General features: G+C 44.1%; 1 protein-coding gene across 1 annotated transcript in view; it reads right to left on the bottom strand.

Moving 5' to 3' along the window:
- Positions 1-21,697, bottom strand: part of ARFGEF3 (ARFGEF family member 3) — a 174,175-nt gene extending 152,478 nt beyond the window's left edge. Inside the window, exons 1-2 of the mRNA XM_040239099.1 lie at positions 21,572-21,697; positions 14,991-15,042 (exon numbers count right to left, since the gene is read on the bottom strand). Coding sequence (XP_040095033.1) covers positions 14,991-15,042; positions 21,572-21,656 — 137 coding nt within the window. The 5' untranslated portion in view covers positions 21,657-21,697. The remainder of the gene's footprint in view (positions 1-14,990; positions 15,043-21,571) is intronic.
- Between the last annotated feature and the right edge of the window lie 5,572 nt (positions 21,698-27,269).

Genomic DNA, 27,269 nt, shown 5'->3' with positions numbered 1-27,269 from the left:
ATGCCTAATATGGTAAATACATGACTGAGTAACACTTCACATTTAATGTGGTAAATACAATCCAAAAGATCTTAAGTTCTCTGGGATCCTCAGTTTTTAAAAGTGTCAAAGTTCTTGAGACCAAAATATCTGACAACTGGTGCAGAAGTTGTTGAAGTAACGAACCAGCTGAAACCAAGCAGGACCCTGTGAGGTTCCTAGGCACGGAAGCCTCCCTGTCCCTCATTTCTGCTCTGCCACCTTCCAGGAGTTCCAAAGGGCAGACTCAAACAGTTGCTAATCTGGGAAGGGAAGGGAGGCAGAGACAGGGGAGCTATAGCCAAGATACAATAATGCAGCCTTGGGGCAGGGTCCTGGTTCCCCTCAAGGGATACACCTAACACTATGTTTGCGCTCTCCACAGAACTAAGAGTCAACAAATGAAAGGGGGTAGCGTTCTTGCCAGAGAAGACCACCTAAAGCCAGAGTAAAGGAACCAGAGAAGCTTACTGAGACCACCAAAGGCCAGATCAGAGGAACCAGAGAAGCTGATTAGGAGGAGACCATTTGAGACCTGATTAAAGGAGTGCAGACCCTGCAGATACACTGGTATTATCAGCAACCCCACCCTCAAACCATCGCTATAAAACTCCTCACCAAATCCTCCCAGGTTGGGATGTACAGTTTTTGAGGGGCACGAGCCCATTGTCTCTCCCTTTGCCTGGCAAAGCCGTAAAAGTATTCTTTTCTATCAACACTTCACCCAAAACTCTGTCTGCCAGATTTGACTCAGCATCGGTGCACAGAGGCAGAGTTTTCAGCAGAATAAAGAAAATGTGATTAGTGGGGCTCTGCACCCAATTCCTATGGGAGAGTCCCCACCAGCAGTGAGCAACTCTCTGACATCAGTGAGGTGTCCTACAGTTCAACTCCAAACACTGTCTACCCAGAGACAGCATCAAATTCCACAGTCAAGCCCCGCAAGACTCACTCCTCTACACCAGCTTCAGATGCCAACCACCAGTCTAGGTTGTCACTTGTGCCTCTACTGGACCTGGCACAAATTGGACATTCTAAGCACACCCTCTTTAGGCTGGATTAATTTGCTAGGGCAACTCTGAGAACTCAGAGAAACATCTTACTCATTAGATTACCGGTTTATTATATAAGGAGATAAGTCAGGAACAGCCAGATGGAAGAGACGCAGAGGGCAAGGTGTGTGGGAAGGAGCTTCCCTGCTCTCTCCAACGTGCTGTTCTCTGCAAAACCTCCATGAGGAGGCTCTCTGAATTCTGGAAGCCTCCTGATGCAGGCATGAGCGATTAAATCACTGGCCCTAGGCTACTGAATGGAATCTCCAACCTCTCTCCCCTCCACAGAGGTTGGAAGTGGGGGCTGAGATCTCCAACACTGGCTTCACGGGCACCCAGCCCTCCCTAACGTGCTTTCCAAAAGGCACTCATTAACCTCATTAACAGAACAAAATCACCTGTATGGCTTTTGTAAGGAAATTCCAAGAGTTTTAGGCGTTCTGGTGTCAGAATGGGATGAAGACCAAATACCGTTGACCCTTGAACACTTTAGGGGTTAGGGATGGCAACCACCCGTCCAGCAGAAAATCCAAGTATAACTTTATAGGCGGTTTCTGCAGTCTTGGTTCTGCATCCGTGGATTCAGCCCACCTCCCGTGCTACTGTAGTGTGCATGAATGAACAAGTCTGTGTACAAGAGCAGCCTCAGAGCTTCCCCGGTGGTCTAGTGGTTAAGAGTCCGCCTGCCAATGCAGGGAACAAGAATCCTATCCCTGGTCCGGGAAGATCCCACACGCTGAGAAGCAACCAAGTCCGTGCACAACTACTGAGCCAGCACACCTCGAGCCTGTGCTCTGCTACAAGAGGCCACCACAATGAGGAGTCTGTGCAACAGAACGAAGAGGAGCCCCTGATTGCTGCGACTAGAGAAAGCCCACGCACAGCAACGAAGACCCAGTGCATCCAAAAACAAATAAATCTTTAAAAAATAGAGGAGACTCACAGTTCAAACTTGTGTTGTTCAAGGGCCAGCTATGTGTGTGTGTATATGTATATTCTATAAATCACAATATCACAGTGATTTACATATACAAACACAATGAAAAATTAGTCAGCTACAAAATAAAAGGAAATCCTGCCATTTACAACAATATGAATGAGCCTTGAGGACAGTATCCTAAGTGAAAGAAGTCAGGAAAAGATGCATGATCTTACTTATGTATGGAATGTAAAACAATTGAACACATAGAAACAAAGTGGTGGGTGGTGGTTACCACAGACATGGGGTGTGGGGATGGGTGAAAGAGAGGTCAAAGGGTACAAAATTCCAGTTAGAAGATGAATAAGCTCTGGTCAGCTAATGTACAAAATGGTGACTCTGTTTAATAATAATGTATTATATATCTGAAAATTGCTAGGAGAGTTCTCACCACGCACACATAAACGATGTGAGCTGATGAATATGTTACCTAACCTTATTGTAATCATTTCACAATCTGTGGTTAAATCATCACATTGCAGACCTTAAATTCACACATTTTATCTCAATAAAGTTGATATATATATATAATATATGTGTGTGTGTGTGTGAGAGTGACACAGAGGGTCCTGAGACAAGCCCCATAGGCGCAGCTGCTTTCCTGCTAGGATGCTGAGGAGATATGAAAGTTGGAGGAGGTAAAACAGAGGCTTTTCCCTGGGAGGGTGGGAGGCAGGCATGCTGAGCTCTTGCTGGGGAAACCCAGTCCGCACCTGTGGCCTGTGATAGGGTCTCTCCAGATCTCTCTCCTCCGCACCTACAGCTCAGTCCACGATCACAGGGGTGGGAAACAGAGACACCTGCTTTCGTCAGTGTCCATGCTTCCGTGTCCTCCTCCATTCACACAAGCTGACAGGCACAATGACTAGCTCAGGGGCCCAGTGGTCCTACACGGGAGAACCAGGACCTAAGGTATCATGACGCTTCCTTCCCCTTCGGCAAGCGGTGGGCTCTAACAGGAGAGTTTCTGTTTTGTTTCCCACTGTGTTCCCAGCACATAGAATGTTGCTTGCTTGGCCCTGGCTCCAAACCCAGGGTACCCATCCCCCCTAACCCACAGCTTCCTCCCCAGAGCCGAGACCTCCCTTGAACTCTCTTCCTACTACCAATCAGAGTTCCTGGTGCTGCCAATAGAGATGTGGACATTCGAGACCCGGAGATGCAAGGCAATCAGCAGGAACAAATATTTATAAATGCGTCCATTGTACTGACAGCTCCAGCACACACACCTTAAACTAACAATCGCTTTCTTAATCAAATATCCTATTGACTTTAATTATAGCTGTATTTTTACTACCTCTGAAACACATGAATGCTCTCCTCCTCCTTTTAAGCAAATGTCATGTTACTGGCCTTATCGTCCGCATCCAGCTTTATTTCAAGAGACGAGATGGAGTGAAAGTCCAGTAGGGTCAGCCACCCTCCACGGCCCAACTTGGGCGGTCTCTGTGCTCAGGTCCCTCCCTCTGCCTGCTCCCCCATGACCCTTGGGCCCAGTTTCTCAGCTTCTCTATCAACCTTTCTGAAATGAGCACAAAAAACCCCTTTTGTTTTCGAAGGACTTTCCTCCCAGCTGGTAAATACAGAAAAAGAAAACGGGGCTTACAAAGCAAAGGAAGCAATGGGCAGAATTTTAAAAATCTTTGAAATGCAATAGTTCTCTGGATATCGTTAACTTAAAAATGAGCCTGTATTTAGAGCCACTCTAAATACAACCTGTTCTAGAAATATTCCTTTCATTTAGGCCATACAATGAGCCCTACCATAAGCCTTCCCTTGGTAATTCTGCAGGCTTCCTCATCTTGTGTGTACGTGCTAAGTTGCTTCAGTCATGTCTGACTCTTTGTGACCCTATGAACTGTACCCCATCAGTCTCCTCTGTCTATGGGATTCTCCAGGCAAGAATACTGGAGTGGGATGCCATGCCCTCCTCCAGGGGATCTTCCCCACCCAGGGATTGAACCCTCATCTCCTGCATCAGCAGGCGGATTCTTAACTGCTGAGCGACCAGAGAAGCCCTTGCTCATCTTAACCATCCCTGAAGAAAGCATCTGAGTTGCTAGACTCTTCCCTCTGTCACGTGAGCCAGAACTTGGAGACATGAGGGTTCATTTTTTAATCACATAATTACCCAGGCTTCCCAGTGGGTATTCACATCAATCCCAGACTAGTGTCTCTTTCATCTTAACTCTCTTTTTGCCTTACAGAGAGGAAAAGTCCATTTTGATCATTTCCTGGCAAAGTCACATCTACACATTTATCTCAAAAGCTCTAATAATTTATGGCTCACCCCTCAGTCTCCATACAAGATACTCCCTCTTTAATGGCTCCAGCTCCTTGGAAATTGCACTTAAAATTGTTTTCAATACAAAGTGGCCTCACTGATATTCCTACATTAGTAAGTCGTATTCACGGATGTGTGTGCATGCTTCAGCTGTGTCCTACTCTTTGTGACCCCATGGACTGTAGCCCACCAGGCTCCTCTGTCCATGGGGATTCTCCAGGCGGGAATTCTGGAGTGGATTGCCATGCCTGCCTCCAGGGGACTGTCCTGACCCAGGGATGGAAACCACTTCTCTCCTGTCTCCTGCATGGACAGGCAGGTTCTTTACCACTAGCGCCACCTGGGAAGTCCCATTCATGGGATGAGCAGTAGCTAACTATAGCCCATTTTCCAAGAGTACTTTTCAATCATGGTGCTTCATCAAATAACTTATGGGATGAAATTTAGTTTTATATATCTCAGCATTTCACATCAATTACAAAGCAGAAAACATGAACTTCTGTGTTGTCCATAATGGGAAAGGCAATACTCTGTAATGTGTTAAGAATGTGCACTTTGACTCTAACAACTCTGACTCTGCCTCAGCCTGGTTCAAGGAGTCTTTCCAAGTCTCAGGACTTACCGTCTCACAAGGGAAAAGGCAGGATGGAGACCAGCATGCTTAATACCTAAGAGTCCTTGGCACATAATAAAGGTTGAAAAATGTCAACGTAGGTTCTATCATCCCAAATTTAGGTGAGAACGTGTGAATCACAAGCAATTAAGCATGCCAAGAGGCATCATATTAACAGAGTACTGAGTTATAAAACCAGTAATAGGAGATCTCCTGTGTGAAATTTATTAGACTGGAAAAACATACATCAGGGCACTGTGTAATTACATAATCCTACTAAGTCCAACTACACATAAATAGGCGCTACAATACAAATAGGAAATATTTAATAAAGATATCCAAAGAAACTAAACAGGATTCTAGTCTTTGCACCATTCCCAGGAGAAAGGTTTTGGAGAGTGAGAGATAGAAACACCTTACCGAGTCATTTACGTCACTGAATCTACAAGCTCCAGTCCCTACAAATCTCTCAGAATCTGTTTTTTTAACTCAGCAATACAAACAATTTCTCAAAGGCATACTCTGAAGTTAAAGCAGGAAATTTGGACCTAAATTGCCTGTAAGACACAATTACAAAAAGCAAGCATAGAACCACCCATACAGCAAAAATCCTACCTTTGTTCAACTGAAGAAAGAAAATTTATAGTTGGACTGTTAACACATTTTCTATGTTTCCTTCTAACACTTCCCTTTAGAGCCAAGTGCCATAAAATAAAGGCATCAACCACCTGTTATAATGGAAGGATGAGTGGCCATGGCTGGTTTTGCTCACATCCCAAAATATCACTCAAGCCCAACAACCCCTACCATCCCAGTCTGGGTAGGTTATGCACTTCTCTAACTGACTACATCATTTAAAGTGCTTTGAGGTCCAGGGCTATTAACAAGAAGAAGCTTTGCAATTGAAAGTTAATTGTAGGTCTTCCTCATCAAAGAGGTTAGAACATGAAAATCATTAGAATTGGCTTTATAGGCTGGCATATACACAGAAGGAGGTGCTTGTAAGTTAGGAATAGTGTTGTCATTTATACTATGCTAAAAGATGATGGGAATACTCTTTGTTTCCATAGCAGTAAGGAAAGGAATAAAAGGAAAAAAAAAGACTAGATCTTTGGGGCACCTTGATTTCTAATATGGATTTCAGCATCCCCATCACTCGCAAGCACTGACTTACAGGCTACTTATTGGCTATTACACATGCCACTTTCTCCTGCCAACTGGCTTTTGTGGCCAGAAATATCATTCTGCTCACCTGTTTAGAGGAAGCTGGATCCCAGGGAGCTGGAACAGTTCAGGTTGACTCCATGGCAAGTCCTTTTTCACTTAAATGATTCCCACTGACCCAAGGCAAGACTGATGGCTCCCTCCATATTTCCTTTCATGACTGGGAGGGATAAAGACTTCGCTAAGACTGAAAATGCTTAGACTAACTAAAGTATCTTAAGCATCCTATTCTTTTTTTCTCTGGTGCCAAACCAGCAAAAGATCAGGACTCAAAACTTAACATGTGTGTGCCTCTGCAAAGAGAAGTCAGCCACAGAATGGAGGAAAACCAGAAATCACCAAGAGAAGACCTCAAGATGAGTTCAAATCTGGAAGAAGGACAGATACTTGCAATTTACCTGGACTAACGCAGAGGCCTCATCAGAAGCACCTGTCCTGCATTTATGCTAACATCCTCCGTTCAGTTATCACGAGCTGAAGACAGGACCTGGAAATCCTACACTGGCAGCCTCTGATTCTGCCTCTTGACAGTGGGAGGTAGCAAGGGGAGCCCAACACTTTTCCATGTCCTCAAAAAGGCAGAAACAACAATGATGAGATTGAAACTGCCTGCCAAAACCCACTGATCCATTTGAAATCACACACAGTCCTTCCCAGTTGATATGGAGACACTTATTTCTTCAATTAAAAAAACAAACAAAAAGCTTGCACAACCTGTAGAAATTGTTGTTGGGTTCAAAGCACAGAACTAAAGCCCTAAAACAGATAAAAGCAAGAGAAAAAACAATTAAAGCCTTACAAAGAACAGGAAGCTATTACAGATGGTTCTTTCCAAACATGAATACTAATGAGCATGTTCCCACCCTCCATGAAAAATCAGTAAGTCCCTAAATCAAAACAAGGAGGAACCTGTCAGCATGTGGGCTGAAAGAAGTGTCTGGACCAGGCAGGCAAAATGAAGCCTCTAGAGCAGAGGCCCCCAACCTCTGGGATTTAAGCCTGATGATCTGAAGTACAGCTGATGCAATAATAATAGAATAAAGTGCACAATAAATGTAATGCACTTGAATCATCCCGAAACCATCCCCCCTCCCCCATCCATGGAAAAACTGTCTTTCATGAAACTGGCCCCTGGTGCCGAAAAGGCTGGGGCCCACTGCTCTACAGGGCTGGGCAGAGGCTTAGCCAGGGTGGGGATGGGAGGGAGTCGGGGACATATATAAGGACAAATGGGAAGTAGGACTGTTAAATATTCTTTCTGGGAACTGCAACTGGCAGGAGAAAAGCAATTAGGCTGAGGTTGGCTCTGAGGAATCATGGAGAAGGTAAGCAAAATGGCAGCTGGGTCATGACCGCAGTGACGTCTGGGATTGTCCCCCAAAGGCACTGAGAAATGCCGATAGGAGGTTTGCTGCCAATGGCTGCCTTTGAACGAGATTGTGCGAGGATTCCCTTGATGGTTTTATCTCATCTGGACCAGTCCTGTCATAAGTTACTTGGGCTCAAAGAAAGGGAAAATCCTGGACTGGAGAGGGATGGAGGTGGAGATTCTTTATTTCTTTAGAACAGAAATTTGACTCCAAGTCAAATTCACACTTGGGGTGGTTGTAGGGCAGGCAGAGCACCTCATCCAGGTGGGCCAAGGACTCTTCATGGGAACCTAGTGAGAGCTGAACCACTTGTATATTCAGTGTCCTTTGACACAGACCATTAATCAGGTCATGATATTAATAACTACCACAAACCCTCAACCTCAATCAAACGAGACATTAGACTAGCCAGGGATTTGATTGAGAAAAGAGTAAGGGTTTAAGACTATACTAGCTGAAGTCAATGGATTGGGTATCGGATTTCTGGTCTACTCTTTGGGACCTATCCTTTCAGCCAATGAGATATTTGAGATTCTACTGCTGAAGTACAGATTCTTCCAAATACTACAACACAGATTCTTCCAAATGCTATGTTTTCCAAGAACCTAGGAGATGAGGACACAGGTTCACTGAGATGAACAATGCAGGGTCTAGAGAGGCATTTTCATCCTCTGAACATTTAGAGGGCACTGAACTAGGAGGTAAAAAGATGAAAATTTATGTATATGAACTCCTTGAAAAAAGGGTCTCAAACAGATCCCCTAAACAATTACCAGCCTGACTGATAAATGCCATGACAAATTCATGACAGAAACAGTGAAGGCGCAAAGGAAAGAAGGATCACTTTCACTAACCGTAGGTCAGTCTTCAAGGATAGGTACTAAGAGGAAGTGAGGAATATTGCATAAGACACACAGTGAACAATTTTGATGAGAAAAGCAGCTCAGAAAACATGTCCCCCGTGTTTCAGTGTCCCATATAAAGGGGAGCATTGGATTGCTAACCATAGACCCCGAGACCTGCTCTCTTGGTCCTGGCATGCAAAAGGAAGAGGACTTGTAACAAGTATGCTCTATTTCAGTGTATGAGATAACTCCCAGAGGAGGAGGGGCAGAGACTGGGAAATGCCCTCAGTAAAACTCTAGTTTTATACCCTCTTGCATATGTACCTGACTAAGACCATGTTTAAGGTTCTTACTAAACATAGTCTTGGTCATGGAAGAGCTTGTTTCTCTGATGGTCAGATGCCAGCAGAGGGACTGAGCATTTCCAGCCAGCACTCAGAAGCAGAAGGACACCACAGGAGTCCATTGGAAAGGGAGGGACGTTCCTCAGGAACTTGCCAGCAGGTCAAGAAGGATATAGAAGAGCCAATGACTGCAAATAACAATGGTACTGAATGGTCCACAGAAATGACATAAGCCCTTTTCCTTTTAACACACAGGGTTAGAAAAATATAAGTTCTTCAATATTTCAGAGAGAAAAACATCAGACAAATCTAGGTATCATCGTAACCAAGCCATTACAAAGACAGTAGGCATGAAAGGGAAAGACCAATGTATCAACTTGCAACAAGTTAAACATTACAGAAGTGGTGGCCCCTCCAGGTGGCTGGTGATAGCCTCATAAAACACAGACACCAGCCCTGAATACTCATAACAAAACCCAGAGCGGCCTTGAAAATTCCATAACTGATCAGGTTACTTTGGTTACAATACTTGATTCCTAAACCATGGTGGGAAAAGCAAGAGGTGTAGGGTGAGAGAAAGTAGAAAAAAGGAAAGAGAAAACATTTAATATTGTTAACTATTAATAGTTCTTGATCAGTAGCTTCCAAGTCTCATTTCTTACTTGGCTGAAAAACCAGCAGCTAACAATGATGGAGTCAGTAACTGTTGGACGTAACTTGACTTGGGCAGAGATATCAAGTCTGTCAACCTGGAGGGAACATCCTAAGCTGCCTTTTGCCAGGCAAACAAGAAGGCCGAGGAAAAGACCACCTCAGCCTGAGGAAGGCCTCTTCCTTGAGCATGGGCATACCACCACTGCCCACCGATTCACAGGTTTTATTCAACCCTGCAAAGACATGTAAGACCTGAGTTTAAGCAGAGAGAAGAGAGGGACTTCATGGTGGTTAAGAATCCAGTTTCCAATGCAGGGGATGTGGGTTGAACCCCTAGTTGGGCAACTAAGCCCACACAGGACTACTGAGCCCATTTTCTCTACAGCCCACTCACCACAACTATTCAACAACAAGCCACAGCAAAAAGCATGGGCAGCCAAAAAAAAAAAATCTTAAAAAGGAGTGAGGGTTCAGGCTCCTCAAGGAGGAAGATAAGGATGTTTAAATCTCACCCCCAAGATCAAAAAGCAAGACTATGGGCAGGAAGGCGGAAAGATGTTCACGTGACTGTCTACTGACAAATTCAGGAAATACTCTACAGGGCGAATTCCCTGGCCCTTCCCCCATCCCTGACACTGAACCTCACTGAGTACTCTACGTGAATCCCCACCCTGGTTGCTAAGGCTGCTCACTGTATCAACAATAAGACTGGGCATTTGTCCAGTGAACAAGCCTGGGGCAGAAATAAGCAATGCCTCTGACCACTCCATTCCATCTAAAACCTTTTTTCATAGGTTTCTCCCATACAGTGCCCTAGGCATGACCAAATCCAGTCACCAGAGTCACTAAAATCATTCACGTGACTTGTGGACTTCCATTTGCACAAGAAGTCCTCAGAGCAATCAATGGTAAAAGAAAAAAAAAATTTTTTTTTTAAAGATAATACAACCTTAGTTCTTTCAAGGTATCAATTTTCTTCTGGTTTGAACTACCATTACTAATGTACAGAACAGTATCAGTAATTATCTATCAGAATGCTAACATATTTAACTTGAAAGACAATCAATGGCCAAAGAAAAAATAAGAAAAAAAGCATGGCAAAAGTATTTGATATTTAATTTAGTCCTGATGGCTCATTTCAAAACCTGAAACAACAAAACAAATAATCATTTCTAGGTGATTACATAACAAATGGAAACTGAATCTGAATACAAAATCAGAAGAATGCCAAGAAATAGTTTATGAATCTGGTTTCTTTCTCATATACTAAATATAACTGAAGAAAAAAATCATTAAAATAGAAGTAAAACTGAAGAAAAATAACAAATCCAAATTCTTACTTATAAGCAGACAATTATAGCACCTAAATTATAAAAATTTTTTTAGTTTATTGTGCTCAAACAAGTTAAACACAGTACTGGACAGAGTAAGTGCACTGTGAGTGTTTCAATTTTTTAAATTTAATAAATTCTATAAGATAAAAAAAAAAAAAAAATGCCTGGAAGAAGAATCAAAGGATTAAAGGAAAACTGATTTACCACAGAGGGGGAAAGTCCATTATGGTGTTTGTTTCCCTGATATCAAATAGTCAAGCAGATTCTTTAATTCAATAGCTCATTTTTGTTTGATTATGGCTTATTCACATAGGTTAAAACAGGCTTTGAAAGGCTCCCAACTATTACAAGTCATAGTCAAACTGAAACCTTCTGATAGGCATAAAATTCCATAGTCAATTTATACTTGCTGCCTCATAAGTGTTTTTTCCCCAGCTACATTGTTTTCAGTCTCCTCTTGGAGAATATAAAACCTCTGAGAGTAATGCTTACATCCACTGTGTCTCATTCATACAGCTCAGTTCTCTGTACAAGGATGCTTGACTTTGCTGCACATCTGGAATGCAAAAACACACATTCCTCTGTATACAGGATGATAGCAACAGCTCTCTTATCATTCAGACAAACACTCTGAGTTATATTCAAATATTGGTGAAGACAGGTAAACACACACATATATATGTATTCATCTGTGGTTCCTCATCTGGCATCCTTCCCATCAATTTTGTGACTACCTCTTACGGTCGTATCCTCATTCATCAGAGAGCAGACAGAAGAAGCATGAACTACAATCCCACAGACTCCAGAAAAAAAAGACCAATCACAGAAAGCTAACCAAAATGATCATATGGATCACAACCTTGTAAAGTTATAAGTCATGCTGTGCAGGGCCACACAAGACAGACAGGTCACAGTGGAGGGTTCTGACAAAACATGGTCCACTGGAGAAGCGAATGGCTAACCACTCCAGTATTCTTGCTTTGAGAACCCCATGAACAGTATGAAAAGGCAAAAAATATGACATTGGAGGATGAGTCCCCCCGGTCAGTAAGTGTTCAATATGCTGCTTGGGAACAGTGGAGAAACAGTTCCAGAAAGAATAAAGAAGCTGGGCCAAAGCTGGAAACAACACTCAGTTGTGGATATGCCTGTTGTTTTTTTTTTCTTTTTGGAAGTCAACCCTGAATATTCATTGGAAGGACTGACGCTGAAACTGAAGCTCCAATACTTTGACTACTTGATGTGAAGAAGCGACTCACTGGAAGAGACCCTGATGCTGGGAAAGCCTGATGGCAGGAGGAAAAGGGGATGGCAGAGGATGAGACGGTTGGATGGCATCACCGACTCAATGGACATGAATCTGAGCAAACCCTGGGGGATAGTGAAGGACAGGGAAGCCCGGTGTGCTGCCATCCATGGGGTTGCAAAGTCAGAAATGACTTGGTGCCTGAGCAACAACCTCTGGTCATACAAGATGGCCAGCTGGCCCTGGGCTCAATATCACGGACAAGTGTAATGCTCAGTGGCTAAGCAGGGGACCAAACACAGCCCATTAATAATGTATTTTCTCCAGCTCGTTTGGTTCCACATCCACCAAGAGGTAGAAAATGCCAGTTGTCTTTTGATGCCCACTGTACTAGGAGCCTCTTCTGGTATCATTGTCACTTTCTTCCTTCTGACACCCAAGGCAAACCTTTTATCACAGATCCAGAACCATAGAAAGTTGCACCATAGCTTCAACAACCCCTTGGATAGAGAAACAACCTTTACAACAGTGTCATCAAACATTTTTGCAAATTTTAAATACTATTTTTCACACATTTTAAGTTGACATTTAAATTTCTCAACCATAATCTTAATTCATTGCAAAGGCTGTAATTCTGTCATATTGGAATTAGTACAATTTTAATTAAAACATATCACTCACTTAAAGGTATCCAATAAAATCCAAATACCACATCAATTTGCAAATCATCTTCACCCATCAAAAAACACACAAACAAACTCCTCTTTGCAAAAAGGCTGCACTGTTATCTCCTTGAACTTGTATTTCCATTTTACTCCCCACACAGAATTCTCTCTCAATCTAATACGTTTAACACTTGATTTTATGAATTTTCCTATTATATTTCCCTGCAACAAAAATGTATATAAAGTGATTCTTAAAAATTTCCTCTGGCTGTAAGGCTTAAAAGTATTCCATTTTCTTCTCTGAGCTTTCATTACTAATGCACACAACTGATCCAAACAACATTAATAATTACTTATAAGAATGTTAATATAGTTAACATGGAAATTAAAAATTTATTGGAAATGTATCTCTAAAGAAATATACAGGATTTGTCTCTTTCTTCTCAACTAGTTCATATACTGATGAATGAACACTTTCTACTGTTATATGATGAAACTGAATTATGATATTATAATAATAATATAATATAAATTCCATACCTTTTTTCCCCAGTTTTAAAGATGCAAGCACTAAGAAACCTTGCTTATGTAAGTAAGAAAGGAATGAAGGAGATTCATCATCAAAAAAATCTTTTTTCTTTGTTATAACCAGATTAGGTCCTCTTCCAATTTCACTGAAAGCCAAGAAATGAAAACTAACCTGCAAAAAGATGCGTGCCTTGGTCATTATATTCATCCCCTTTACCAACACAGACAATATTTTCATAGTTCTCTGTAGGTGGGAAGAGGGTTTTGCATCCCAGGACAACACACAAGGGTCAGAGTCAGGATGGGGTGGGAGACAGCTCTGCTGTGCTTTGTCAAGAGGGAGAAGGGTGAGTGTAAGAGGTGAAACGGCAAAAGAGACACAGCAAAATCAATTCTGAAGCAAATAAGTTTAAGACAGGTTAACTATAGAAACTGGGAACCAGGAAATCAACTCCCTTCAACCATCTATGCCTTTGTATCTCCTGGAGATTTTTTACATTCCTTTGTGTGCATGCATACGCCAGCTGGAATACCCCTCCTCTGGGTAAGAATGTTGCTGCCAGACATTCTATCTGTTTAGAAGAAAAGTACACTTGGTATGATCAACGTATGAATTCCCTTATACACGAATTGACTAACACACGAATATATCAGCCTGTAGTAGGCACTACAGTAGAAGCAATACATTTTCTAAATAGACAGAAGCATAATTCCTTTTTCAATCTACTTGAAAAGAGAGAAAATATGTAATAAATCATAAGTGTCCTGACTACAGAAAGTATACTAAAAAAACTTAGTTTTTAATAATTGCAAAGAAAAATCTAGAAACAACCCAAATGTTTAATAAGAAAATTACTAAATAATTTATGTTGCAACAGCCATATAGTAAAAGAATATGCAATATTTCAAGCACAGATATTGGCATTAGAAAACGTTCTTCTATAGTGCTGACCAAGAAAACCCAAGCAGGAACAAACCTGTAAATAAAGCCTCATATTAATTTGTAAAAATATGTATGTGTGTTGGGGGGAAAGTCTGTTAAAGAGAGTCTGTTAAGAGACTCTGTTCAATTGTTTTCAGCGGTGATTCTAGATTGGTGTAATTACGGGCAACTTTCGTATGCTCTCTCCAGATTTCCACAAAAGGCATGTATTTCTCTCACGATGATGGCGGTAGGGGATGGGGAGAGTTGAGGAACTGGGGAAATAGGTTCACTGTCTCAGGGCTGCTGCAGGTGGCCACAGAGTCTGTGAGATGATGTCCACCCAAGGGGCCAATGAGAGCTTAAATCCACCCCATGCGGTGCAGGACTGCTTCCCCCCAAAGTGAAAGTCGCTCCATCGTGTCTGAGTCTTTGTGACCCCATGGACTATACAGTCCACAAAATTCTCCAGGCCAGAATCCTGGAGTTAGCAGCCGTTCCCTTCTCCACTGGATCTTCCCAACCCAGGGATCAAACCCAGGCCTCCTGTAAGGCAGGCGGATTCTTTACCAGCTGCGCCAATAGAGAAGCCCAAAGTGGGCGCCATTTCCTAACTCATGGTGGGAGACTAAGCCAGTCTCCACATCCACAGTCCATATCCTCACTTAGGTTTAGGTCATTTCTCTCCTTGACCAATTGTATCCTTTCATCCAAGACTTCCACAGCTGGTTCCTCTGGAATACAGATTTCACTGACACTAAGACACTCATGAAACACCCCAGTTCACAGATGCAGAAAGGTCAACAGTCAGCAACTAAAATGCTATAAGCCAAAGAGGTTATCTGGGCCCTTCAAGAAAACATGGTGGGCCATTTTTACTTCTACTATATTCTACAACTCCAGTCTCCTTACCTCAGCAAGTGTGGGGGGATCTTGACAATGGTATCCACACCATCGAGGGTTTCTGCAAAAGGAAAATTACAAAGTTAAAAATAAATATGTGAGGACTAGGAGTCTAAACTGTACATAAATCTCACTATTAGTTCCCTCCCAAATTCCTATAATTATAAATCAGTCAATTCTCAACGATCTGCATGCAAATCATCCACACTTAAAAATCCTTTGCCTTTTCTAGCTCACAAGACTTCCTCTCAGAGCTTAAAAATTAGGACGCATTTCCCTTAGAGACAGAGCCAATTTCTAACCTGAAACAGAATGCCAACGTAATCTATTTACAACTGACTAAAAATGCTATATTCTTGCAATAACAATAGAGAAAGGAGAGCTATTTCCTTGAAAATACTGTTTTAATACCTTTAAATAATAACTTATACTTGAGAGTCTTTCATGTTCACAAAGTGCTTTATGTAACAGCTCGTCTCACATTTATGACACAGCAGGTGAAACTTTTCAAAAATCACACAGTATTGAAGAAATCTGATTGGAAGGCTCACACCCAAATCTCATTAACCTCACCTGGATGCTCAACACTTTACCATTGCTATGGATATTCACACTGTTGCAGCCTGCAATTATAGTGATAATGAAACATTCACTATTCTCTTTCAAAATAAAAGTTATTCTATTTCAATAGATTTAACAATCCTGCACCCAATTCCAATGTGTGTTTCTGGGATTTGGGGCTGGTAGGGGAGATGGTGGGAGAAGGCAATGGCACCCCACTCCAGTACTCTTGCCTGGAAAATCCCATGGATGGAAGAGCCTGGAAGGCTGCAGTCCATGGGGTCGCTGAGGGTCAGACATGACTGAGCGACTTCACTTTCACTTTTCACTTTCATGCATTGGAGAAGGAAGTGGCAACCCACTCCAGTGTTCTTGCCTGGAGAATCTCAGGGACGGGGGAGCCTGGTGGGTTGCCATCTATGGGGTCGCATAGAGTCGGACAAAACTGAAGCGACTTAGCAGCAGCAGCAGCAGCAGCAGGGGAGATGGTTCCCTCAATAAGCAATTCTCGGACACCAGCTGAGTGTCATACAATTTAACTTAATTCTGACACTATTTACCTGGAAAGAACGTAAGACCCCACAGGCTGGGCTCAGTCCTACAAGCCTGTAACACCCACTCCCCTGCAACCTTCCCACCCTGCCACCTCCACACCTTCGGATGCCAGTCTCAAGTCCTGGTTGTCACCTGTGCTTCTGACCGACTGGCTATAAATTAAAGTTTCCAAAAACCCCCTCCTTGGGTTTAACTAACTTGCTAGAATGACTCACAGAACTCACAGGAACTTTTACTTACTAGATTACTGGTATGTTACAGAAGGATATAATTCAGGAACAGCCCAGTGGAAGAGATACACTTGGCAAGGTATGGGGAAAGGGCAAAGATCCCATGCTTTCTGGGTGTCAACCGGGAAGCTCTCCAAACTCCATCCCTTTAGGTGTTATGGAGGCTTCATTACACAGGTACAACTGATCAGCCACTGATGTCTGATCTTCAGCTCCTCTCCTCTCCGTGGAGGTCAGGGGGAGTGGGACTGAAGAGGACGGTTTTGGCAACCAGCCCCCATCCTTAGATGTGGTCCAAAATGACTTCATGAACATAAAGAATGACATTTTTAGCTCTCTTCCTTTTGGGAAATTTCAAGGATTTTAGAACCTCTGAGCCAGAAACAAGGACCAACACCAAATATATATTTCTTATCATAAATCACAACATCACACGCTCCAACTTGTCTCCACTTTTTCTGTTCAAACTCTTGCCTCCTCTCTTCACTGTTTTAGAGTCAACAAGCCCTGTCAGTCTAAATTACTTTTACTGGGGAAGGAGAAATGTCTCTTCCCACAGGACTAAGAGATCAGAGGGAACAGTGGGCACTAAATGTATCCCTGCGACTCCGGAGTAAGAACAGAAACCATGATGATAGGATCTGGGACTGCTGTGGTCCATGGGGCACAGCAGCAGGTTTGAGGAAGAGAGCAAAACAGAATGATGATTGGACGAGTCAGTGGTACAGGGGCCCAAGGCAAGGGAGGAAGTAGAAGGACTGAGGTCAGTTCTTGAGATGAGACAGGATCATAAAACAAAACCCTGAGATGTAGGTACAGGGAGCAACTCAAAGGCCAGGCAGGTGGGCACAGCCAATATCCAGGATAACTTGATGCTGCTTCCCAAGAAGAGGGTCTGACAGTGAACAACCAAACCGCTGCAGTTTTCCTCATCAGACAGGGGAGTTTATATTTAACTCAAGCTGTGCAACAGTGCCCAACCCTGCAAGTGCTAACAAAGAGTGAGAGGAAAGGGCAAAGAGAAAGTCACAGAGCAGCCATAATGAGCCCTCCCCGTTCCAGAAGAGAAGCGGTAGGAAGTTGCATTGGAGGAAGAAGTGGGCTGGTGTCAGAGGAAGGGGAAGCCCAGGGATCTAAACGTGCATATCGCATTCTCAGAAACCGAACTGAAGTTGCGGCTCTGAAAGTATTCAACTCCAGGTGGGCTGGGAGTCAGAGAAGAGGGTTCATGGCTAATTCTTGTGAAACACACACTTATAGGCTGGGGAGGAAATGATGGTGGCTCAGTGATAAAGAATCTGCCTGCCAGTGCAGAAGCCACAGGAGACGTGGGTTCAATCCCTGGGTTGGGAAGATCCTCTGGAGAAGGAAATGGCAACCCACTCCAGTATTCTTGCCTGGGAAGTTCCATGGATAGAGGAGCCTGGCAGGCTACACTCCAAGGGTCACAAAGAGTTGGACACAACTAAGCACACACCCACTATGGGAGCTGAAACTGCAAAGGAGACAGAAAAACTCAAGAGGCAGGCTCAAAACGGGCAGGGTGCGGGCACGAGGCCAAAGTCAAGTAGATGCCCAGAGTGGCCAAGAGGACCTATAAGAGGGATGTGAGAGCGGTCTGCTACACTCTAAGGTCTGAGTACCTTATTCTTCAATAGGTGGAAGGACAGAGGAGAAAGACTGGAGTGAGCTGAAGAGTGAGCAGGAAGGGAGGATGTGGACATGAGCACTACATCCACTTTTTAAGCAGTTTCGCTGTGAAGGTGGCAATTATAGTGTTTGAGTATTTTTCAATATTCTAAAATGAGCATATAAACTTTTGTAACTAGAAAAAAAGATTAATATCACTTAAAACCCAAATAAGTCATCAACATGTTGGTTTATTTATGTATTGAACATGTGTCTCTCATATTGTAGGTGCAGAAGCCAGAAACAAGCCTAAGTGACAGTCCCTATGCTAAGGAAGCTCATGTCTACATTGTGGACATGTGTTGCTTTGGCTGACCACCATCCACTCACCTGCCTCTCAAGTTGCAAACCCTAATTTTGTTTTGAGGAAGCCATCTTTGGCTGACTCTGCCTTGTAGACAGCTAGCCTGTTTTATTCCTTAGCTAGAGGACTGGTTCAGGGATACACACTGACTGGGCAGGAGAGACTGCAAGAGCTCTACTCCCTCAGGATGATCCCATGATTGGCCAAGTGGGAAGTGACCCCCTTCTCCTGTAATGGGATAAATATGGAGATGCGCACTCTCTCTCTCCTATGAGAGTTTTAGTGGGAGATGACTCCTCTCCCGTTATGAGCTAAATGTCTTTCTCCTATAATAGTCCAAGTGAGAGATGACCTCTTCCTTGTGATATGGACTAAGCGTGAAGATAACCCCTCTCTCCCATGGTAGCTTTCATAAGAATGACTCTCTCCTGGGGTGGTCTAAATGTCATAGTGATCCCTCTCGCTTATAATGGCCGAAGTGTAACATGACTACTTTCTCTTGAGATACTCTAAGTACGGAAACGACCCCTCTCTCCCATGATGGTCTAAGTGGGGGACGAACCCTCTTTCCTGAGATGGTCTAGGTGTGCTGACTGATGAACTCAAAGCTTTGGAGACTCATGTTGAGTTTTTTTGTCATCCCAAAAGAGCAGAGTAAGATCTTTGTAACAGTATCTAATCCCTGAACCAAACTCAACCCAGTTAGCCTTCCAAGGGCTGTTTAGTTCATAGACTGAAAACATTCTATTTTGCTTTAAGTATGCTTGAATTTTTTCTTTTTGTCTCCTGAATCCAATATATTTCTCAATCATCCTGCCCCTAAAAGAGTAGCTGTGGCATAACCAGCTATAATCCCCAAAAGCAGGCGCTCTAAGAGGATCCTGAGGGCAGAGCTAAGAGCCTGGAGGAGCAACCGATTCACTTGCAGAGCTCAGGAGAGCCTTTATATGTGAGCTGAGGCTTGGGAGTCTGGAAAGGTAAGCCGTGGCAGAAGGACTAGCATGGGCCCAGGCAGAGGAAAATGCAGCACACAGCATGTACAAGAGAGTATATGGTTTAATGGGGATCGCTGAACCCCTGCTGTGAGGTGCCAGGAAGGAAGGCTGGGGCTAGATTCCAAAGAGCATTCTAAGGAATTCACACTTTACTCTAAAATAACAGTATGGGGATTGAGGAGTGAAAAGCATTTTATAGCAAAAAAAAAAAAAAAGATGGAACAGTGGAAAATGGACTGGAGTGGGAAAGAGAACAGGAAGCCATACCTTCATGTCTTTGTTTCTGCAGCATTCTCCCTCCAGCATACCCTCCTAACAAGCTAATTACAGGAAGGAAGCATTTTATTCATTTTTCTCTCCCCACCGCTCAGTACGGAGGAGGTCTTAATAAATCTTTGCTACACAAGCAAAGAAAAGCAGAAACCCACAGCTTACCCATTCTTCAAGTCCAATTGACTTCAAAAGCCCACCAACCCATACCAGTACCCCCACCCCCACCCCTGACCTCACATTCACTCTCTCTTCTTTGATCTGTTTTCCTGGTTTACTCCTTCCAACCTGCACAATGAATGCTCCGCACCACTGTTATTTAACTGTTTCATGCACTCCCATCTCTTGCTGAGAACGGCCCCTGGGGAAAGAATCCCATTTACTCTTCCCATCAGGCTGAACTCCAGGCTCTGCTCACATTATCTAGCTGCCTCAGCTCCGGGCTTTTTCTTCAAGGACCTAAACTAGGTAACATTGCACTTTAACTTAACAAGATGCAGAGTATCAAAATCCAAACATTAAAAATGCTAGATTCCTCTCCTCCCCCATGCTATCTAAATCTGCTTAACTTACAGCAAAATAATAACAAGTACACGTAAGAGCCTGTCTAGAGTGCAGTCAGGACCTGCTAGATTATGTTACCCAGACATCTGTGACCTTTCATTTGAAGCCTTTGAGAATCTACCCCATCACTCGACTGAATGACAATGCCAATGCAAAAACAGTACTGTGGCTTTAAGAGCCTTGCTGCTCACTTGTGTATCGGGTCCATTCTTTTCCCCCTCTAACAGTAAACAAATGGTCAAGTTCTGATTCTGCCTACAAGATAAACTTACTAGACAACATTCTAGAAAATTTTGTGATGACAGACAGAGGTTAAAAAAAAAAAAGTGATGGTCTGTGCACACACACTCAAACATATGTGAATTCAGATCTTCTAAATACTAACCGAGATGCGTAGAGCACCAACAGAATTCTCCATTTAGTAGAAAACCTGCTAACGGCCCTTCCCAAGCTGTACCACAGCAGAGTGTCATGACAAACACTGATGGCTTTCTGGTTGAAAGAGAAAGGGATTCATTTTTCTGTTTTGACTGGGTGGCAACTGAGGAATCATGTGCAGGCTTGGGGAAGGCCAGGGGCCCACAGAGCTGCCCTGGTTTCTTCTTGGCCCTTCCTTTCCTCCCTCCTCAAGCATCACTATTACCCCCAAGTACGCTCCTGATGCCCCCGAATTCCCATCCAGACAATTTTGATGGCCCATGTTCTTGCCTAATTGAATGTCTTGCGTTTTCTCCAAGGTTGAGTTCTACAATCCGAGTCTGACAATAAACACAAATTTGCTACCTGGAACTTATTTCAGTGCTTGCAGAGTTCACAAATCTAAAATCAAATCTGTCTGAAGGGCAGACAACAATGGAATTGCAGAGGTAATGCCATCCCACCTGTATGTTATTTTTCATTTACAATAACCACGAAAGCTAATACTTAACAAGCTGGCCTCTATCAGGAAAAAGCAAATAAGCTGTTCCTTCCTGGTTACACTCGCCAAGGTACTTGAGACCGCGGTTGACGGTTCAACTTCCCTCTAGCCCACAGGAGCTTTGGAATCAGGCCGGTGTTTTCCCACCGGCTTGTGATCCGAACTCGGAGATGGGTGACCGTTGTCCGCCGAGCAGGGAACGTGAAGAAAGGGGCCGCCAGGAGGGGAGCACGGCGGTTCCCCATTAAGGTTTGGGAGAAGATCAAGAGACCAGAAGGTAGGCGGATGGATGTACACGCCCGAATCCAAATTCGCACATCACCCATCAATTTGCCGAGGCAACTCTCGCAATCGCGCGAAAAAGCATCTGTCACAGCTGCTCAGCGAAAGCCCCCCGCCAGCACCCCGCAGAAGGGTCATCACAGCCCTCCCCGGCGCGGCCCTCCGGCGGCGGCGAACAGGACCCGCCGGCAGGTGCCCGGCGCCCCGCTCGGCGCGCTTACCCAGGGCCCAGGTGCAGCTCTCTTTGATGGCTTTGTACTTGCTCCCGGACGCCTCCTTCTGCAGCTTTCTTAGGATCTCTTCCATCTTGACCTCTGCCGCGGGCCAGCAGCCGACAGCTAGGGGAGCGCGCGCGAGGCCCGGCGGGGACGCCCCCGCCACCGCAGCCCGGCCCTGGGCGCCTGGGCGGCCGCTGCGCTCGCCCCGCTCCGGCCCGGCGCGGCGGCTGATGAATCACGCCCGCTCCATGCAGCCGCCGCGTCAGGCCCGGAGCCCCGCCCGCCGCCCCGCCCGCAGGGTCAGGTGCGCCCCGCGCGCCGCGATGCAGACGGCGCGCTGGGGAGCGGAGGCCGAGACCCGGGGCGGCCCCCGGGGCACAGAGGCTCGCGGAAAGCTGGTGACGGATGTCCTGGGCTGGCTCGCCGGCCGGGCGTTGGCCGGGCTCGGCCCGAGGGAGCGTCTGGTGGCGGCGGGCAGCGGGCGGGGAGGAGCCTCGTCGTTGCCCCCGCCTCCCCCTCCATCCCGGGCGGGCGGGGTTGGGGCTGTTCGGCTTCGGCTAGAAGAGCCCCCCCACCTCCCGCGCCTGGTGGTGGTGCGCCGCCCGCGGCATCCCGCGGTCCAGGCTCCCTAGTTCTGGGCCGCCCTCGGTGCCAGGCGCTGGCGCTACCTGTGAACAGACTGATTCTGCCCAACCATGTACTCCACATCATCTCACGTGTGCGTGTGTGTGTGTCACGGTAGGATTAATATCCCCGTTATACACCCGTTATACAAGAGAAAATCGGGCCCAGAGAGGTTAAGGTACTTCCCAAACCAACAAAATTTGGACTCTTGAATCCAAAACCCTTAAAAATTTTTTCCTCCTTCCCTTTCCAATCCTCTATTGACCTGAGTTGTTATCCTCTGAAGGAAAAAAAAAGGGGGGGGTGGCGGCGCACAGGGGACCACGCAGCAGAGAGCTATCCAACTTAGGTGTGGGGGTGGGAGAGGGTGGACAGAGAAAGCTTTGGCAATGAAGAACCTTCAGGCAGAACTTGGGAGCGGACAAGGGTGGCCGGATGGGGGAAGGCAGCCTGAGGCAAAGTCTCAGATCTTAGGAGAGTGCTTCAGTCACTTCAAGTCCTTCACTGATGGAGGCCCTAGGATGGATGTTGGAGGAAAAGGGGAGGGGAAAGCAGGAGTCTTACTTGGAGTCTCTCCCCCCACCCCCTTGTGAAAGCTGTGATTGGGAACTCAGAAAGGATTCTGGGCGCTTTTTGTTTTTCTTTAGAAATTTAGCTGTAGTGGTACTGAGGAAGTAAAATTGCAGAGGAGCCGACCGCAAAGAGTCAGACACCACTGAGCGACTAAACCGAACTGAACTGAGACTGGCAGCTGGAAAAGAGTCAGAAGATTCTTCAGTGATCTAGAAATAAATAAAGCCAAGGGTAGGTGGAAAGGAATAGAGGAAAATATAGCAAGAGATCTTTGAACTGAAGCAGTAGGATTTATTGACTGATTGGCATGGTAATATATGGGATGACTTCCAGGTTTATTATTTGGGAAAATGGGAGGGTAATGGTCCTGTCCTGTAAGTTAAAGAAGAAAGGAAGAGAAGGGTTTGGAATCCAGGGAGTATATGAGTTCAGTTATGAACAAGTTCAGTTTGAAATGGCAATTAGGATATCCATAGGGTGTTTGGGGCCTCCCTTGTGTCTTATTTTTTTTTTTTTTTTTTTTAATTTATTTATTTATTTTTAATTTTTACTTTACAATTCTGTATTGGTTTTGGCATAGATTGACATGAATCCACCACAGGTGTACATGTGTTCCCAAACATGAGCCCCCCTCCCACCCCCCTCCCCACAACATCTCTCTGGGTCATCTCCGCGCGTCAGCCCCAAGCGTGTCATATCCTGCATCAGACATAGACTGGCATTTCGATTCTTACATGATATTATACATGTTTCAATGCCATTCTCCCAAATCATCACACCCTCTCCCTCTCCCTCTGAGTCCAAAAGTCCGCTATACACATCTGTGTCTTTTTTGCTGTCCTGCACACAGGGTCATCATTGCCATCTTCCTAAATTCCATATATATGTGTTAGTATACTGTATTGGTGTTTTTCTTTCTGGCTCACTTCACTCTGTATAATCGGCTCCAGTTTCATCCATCTCAGCAGAACTGATTCAAATGTATTCTTTTTAATGGCTGAGTAATATTCCATTGTGTATATGTACCACAGCTTTCTTATCCATTCGTCTACTGATGGACATCTAGGTTGTTTCCATGTCCTGGCTATTATAATCCCTTGTGTCTTACATCCATACATGACAACTGGAAAAACAATAGCCTTGACTAAACAGACCTTTGTTGGCAAAGTAATGTCTCTGCTTTTCAATATGCTATGTAGGTTGGTCATAACTTTCCTTCCAAGGAGTAAGCGTCTTCTAATTTCATAGCTGTTATCACCATCTGCAGTGATTTTGGAGCCCAAAAAGATAAAGTCTGACACTGTTTCCACTGTTTCCCCATCCATTTCCCATAAAGTGATGGGGCCAGATGCCATGATCTTCGTTTTCTGAATATTGAGCTTTAAGCCAACTTTTTCACTCTCCTCTTTCACTTTCATCAAGAGGCTTTTTAGTTCCTCTTCACTTTCTGCCATAAGGGTATCTGAGGTTATTAATATTTCTCCCAGCAATCTTGATGCCAGCTTGTGCTTCTTCCAGCCCAGCGTTTCTCATGATGTACTCTGCATAGAAGTTAAATAAGCAGGGTGACAGTATACAGCCTTAACGTACTCCTTTTCCTATTTGGAACCAGTCTGTTGTTCCGTGTCCAGGTCTAACTGTTGCCTCCTGACCTGCATACAGGTTTCTCAAGAGGCAGATCAGGTGGTCTGGTATTCCCATCTCTTTCAGAATTTTCCACAGTTTATTGTGATCCACACAGTCAAAGGCTTAGCATAGTCAATAAAGCAGAAATAGATGTTTTTCTGGAACTCTCTTGCTTTTTCCATGATCCAGCGGATATTGGCAATTTGATCTCTGGTTCCCCTGCCTTTTAGAAAACCAGCTTGAACATCTGGAAGTCCATGGTTCACGTATTGCTGAAGCCTGGCTTGGAGAATTTTGAGCATTACTTTACCAGCATGTGAGATGAGTGCAATTGTGCAGTAGTTTGAGCATTCTTTGGCATTGCCTTTCTTTAGGATTGGAATGAAAACTGACCTTTTCCAGTCCTGTGGCCACGGCTGGGTTTTCCAAATTTGCCTGCATATTGAGTGCAGCACTTTCACAGCATCATCATTCAGGATTTGAAATAGCTCAACTGGAATTCCATCACCTCCACTAGCTTTGTTCGTAGTGATGCTTTCTAAGGCCCACTTGACTTCACATTCTAGGATGTCTGGCTCTAGGTGAGTGATCAAACCATTGTAATTATCTTTTTGTACAGTTCTTCTGTGTATTGTTGCCACCTCTTCTTAATATCTTTTGCTTCTGTTAGGTCCATACCATTTCTGTCCTTTATCGAGCCCATCTTTGCATGAAATGTTCCCTTGGTATGGATGTGAGAGTTGGACTGTGAAGAAAGCTGAGTGCCAAAGAATTGATGCTTTTGAACTGTGGTGTTGGAGAAGACTCTTGAGAGTCCCTTGGACTGCAAGGAGATCAGTCCTGGGATTTCTTTGGAAGGAATGATGCTAAAGCTGAAACTTCGGTACTTTGGCCACCTCATGCAAAGAGCTGACTCATTGGAAAAGACTCTGATGCTGGGAGGGATTGGGGACAGGAGGAAAAGGGGACGACAGAGGATGAGATGGCTGGATGGCATCACTGACTCAATGGACATGAGTTTGAGTGAACTCCGGGAGTTGGTGATAAACAGGGAGGCCTAGTGTGCTGCGATTCATGGGGTCGCAAAGAGTCAGACACGACTGAGCGACTGAACTGAACTGAACTTGTGTCTCAGCTGATAAAAGTATCCACCTGCAATGCAGGAGACCTGGGTTCCATCCCTGGGTTGGGAAATTCCCCTGGAGAAGGGAAAGGCTACCCACTCCAGTATTCTAGCCTGGAGAATTCCATGGACTATATAGTCCATGGAATCACAATGAGTCAGACATGACTGAGTGACTTTCATTCACTCATAGGGTGTTTTATTTATGGGTAGGGACTAAGGATAGGACTCTGTGATAGAAAGGAGGATTTGAAGCCACTAAGTAGAGCTAATTGCTGATGCCTGGAGTTGGACACGACTGAGCGACTTCACTTTCACTTTTCACTTTCATGCATTGGAGAAGGAAGTGGCAACCCACTCAAGTGTTCTTGCCTGGAGAATCCCATGGACAGCGGAGCCTGGTGGGCTGCCATCTATGGGGTTGCACAGAGTTGGACACGACTGAAGTGACTTAGCAGCAGCTGCAGTAGTAGCAGGATTTGACAAAGGTTACTGGGAGGGAGTAGATAAAATGGAAAGAGCACAATGCCAGAAGGAAGCTGGGGGGCCTCTTACCCTCAAATGATGGACGGAGGAGCAGGTGCCTGCAGAGGAGACTGAAAAGGAGTAGTTAGAAACCTGTGATTCAGGAGGGCAGTGAGGAAAGGGAGTGTCATGGGAGGGTGTCCAACAGATGGGAGGGAGGTGTTCAGACTGCTCCTAAGTCCACTTGGTAGTGAGGAGGCAAAACTTGTAAAGTCCTAGACCCCTAGGGACCCTCCAGTCATCCACACACCTCATAATGCCATCATTTGAACAAAGGTTTCCAGTGCTAAGAAAAAATTAAAAAACATTGTAGTCAATATAATTATGTAAGACTACATTTTTAACTATTTGGAAATAGTATATCTATACTATACACACACATATGTACATACATCACAGCTTTATACCATATAGAAAAGTAGATTACAAATGTGTTAAGGAGTTAAATTTAAGAACTGATCCATAAAAGGTTTAGAAGAAAATGTAAGTGAATATACTTATCTTAATGCATTCAAATTATTTTTAATAGAGCAGCTAAGGAAGAAACTGGCAAAAGGGAAAGGCAAACAGATTTGACTATTTCAATATGTAGAAGCTTTATGTTAAAAGTTCCACACAAAGAATAAAAAGCAAATGACACTCTGAGGAGCAGACTGAAGAGAAGAGAGAGTAATATCTTTTAATTTTATGTGGTTAAGTTTTTTACTTTTTTAAAGATTCATTATTTTTATAATTAAAAACAAACTCAATTATACTCTAAGAAAATAATATTTCAGAGATAAAATCATTTAAAATACCTTTGTATAAAAGCTTTGGGGGCTTCCCAGGTGACCTCAATGGTAAAGAATCTGCCTGCCAATGCAGGAGACACTTGAGATTTGGGTTCAATGCCTGGGTGGGGAAAATCCCCTGCAAAAGGAAATGGCAACCCACTCTAGTGTTCTTGCCTGGGAAATCCCACGGACAGAGGAACCTGGGAGGCTACAATCCATGGAGTTGCAAAAGAGTCAGACACGATGCAATAATAATAAAAACTTTTACAAAGTATTAAAAAAAGAAAAGATGCACACTTTAAAACAATAGGTGATAATATGAAGTCAGTTCACAGAGGAATAAATACAAATGACTTACAATTCAAGCAAGCACCGACTTTTAAATAAAAGGTGATTTTTGTTTTAATAAAATTAGCTGAGAGATTTTACATACAATTGCCTAGTGTTAGTAAGGAGC

This window comes from Oryx dammah, unplaced genomic scaffold (assembly GCF_014754425.2).
Source record: "Oryx dammah isolate SB20612 unplaced genomic scaffold, SCBI_Odam_1.1 HiC_scaffold_4, whole genome shotgun sequence".
Taxonomy (NCBI): domain Eukaryota; kingdom Metazoa; phylum Chordata; class Mammalia; order Artiodactyla; family Bovidae; genus Oryx; species Oryx dammah.
Note: the sequence above shows the minus strand (reverse complement) of the source record. Positions and strands in the feature narration are given on the sequence as shown.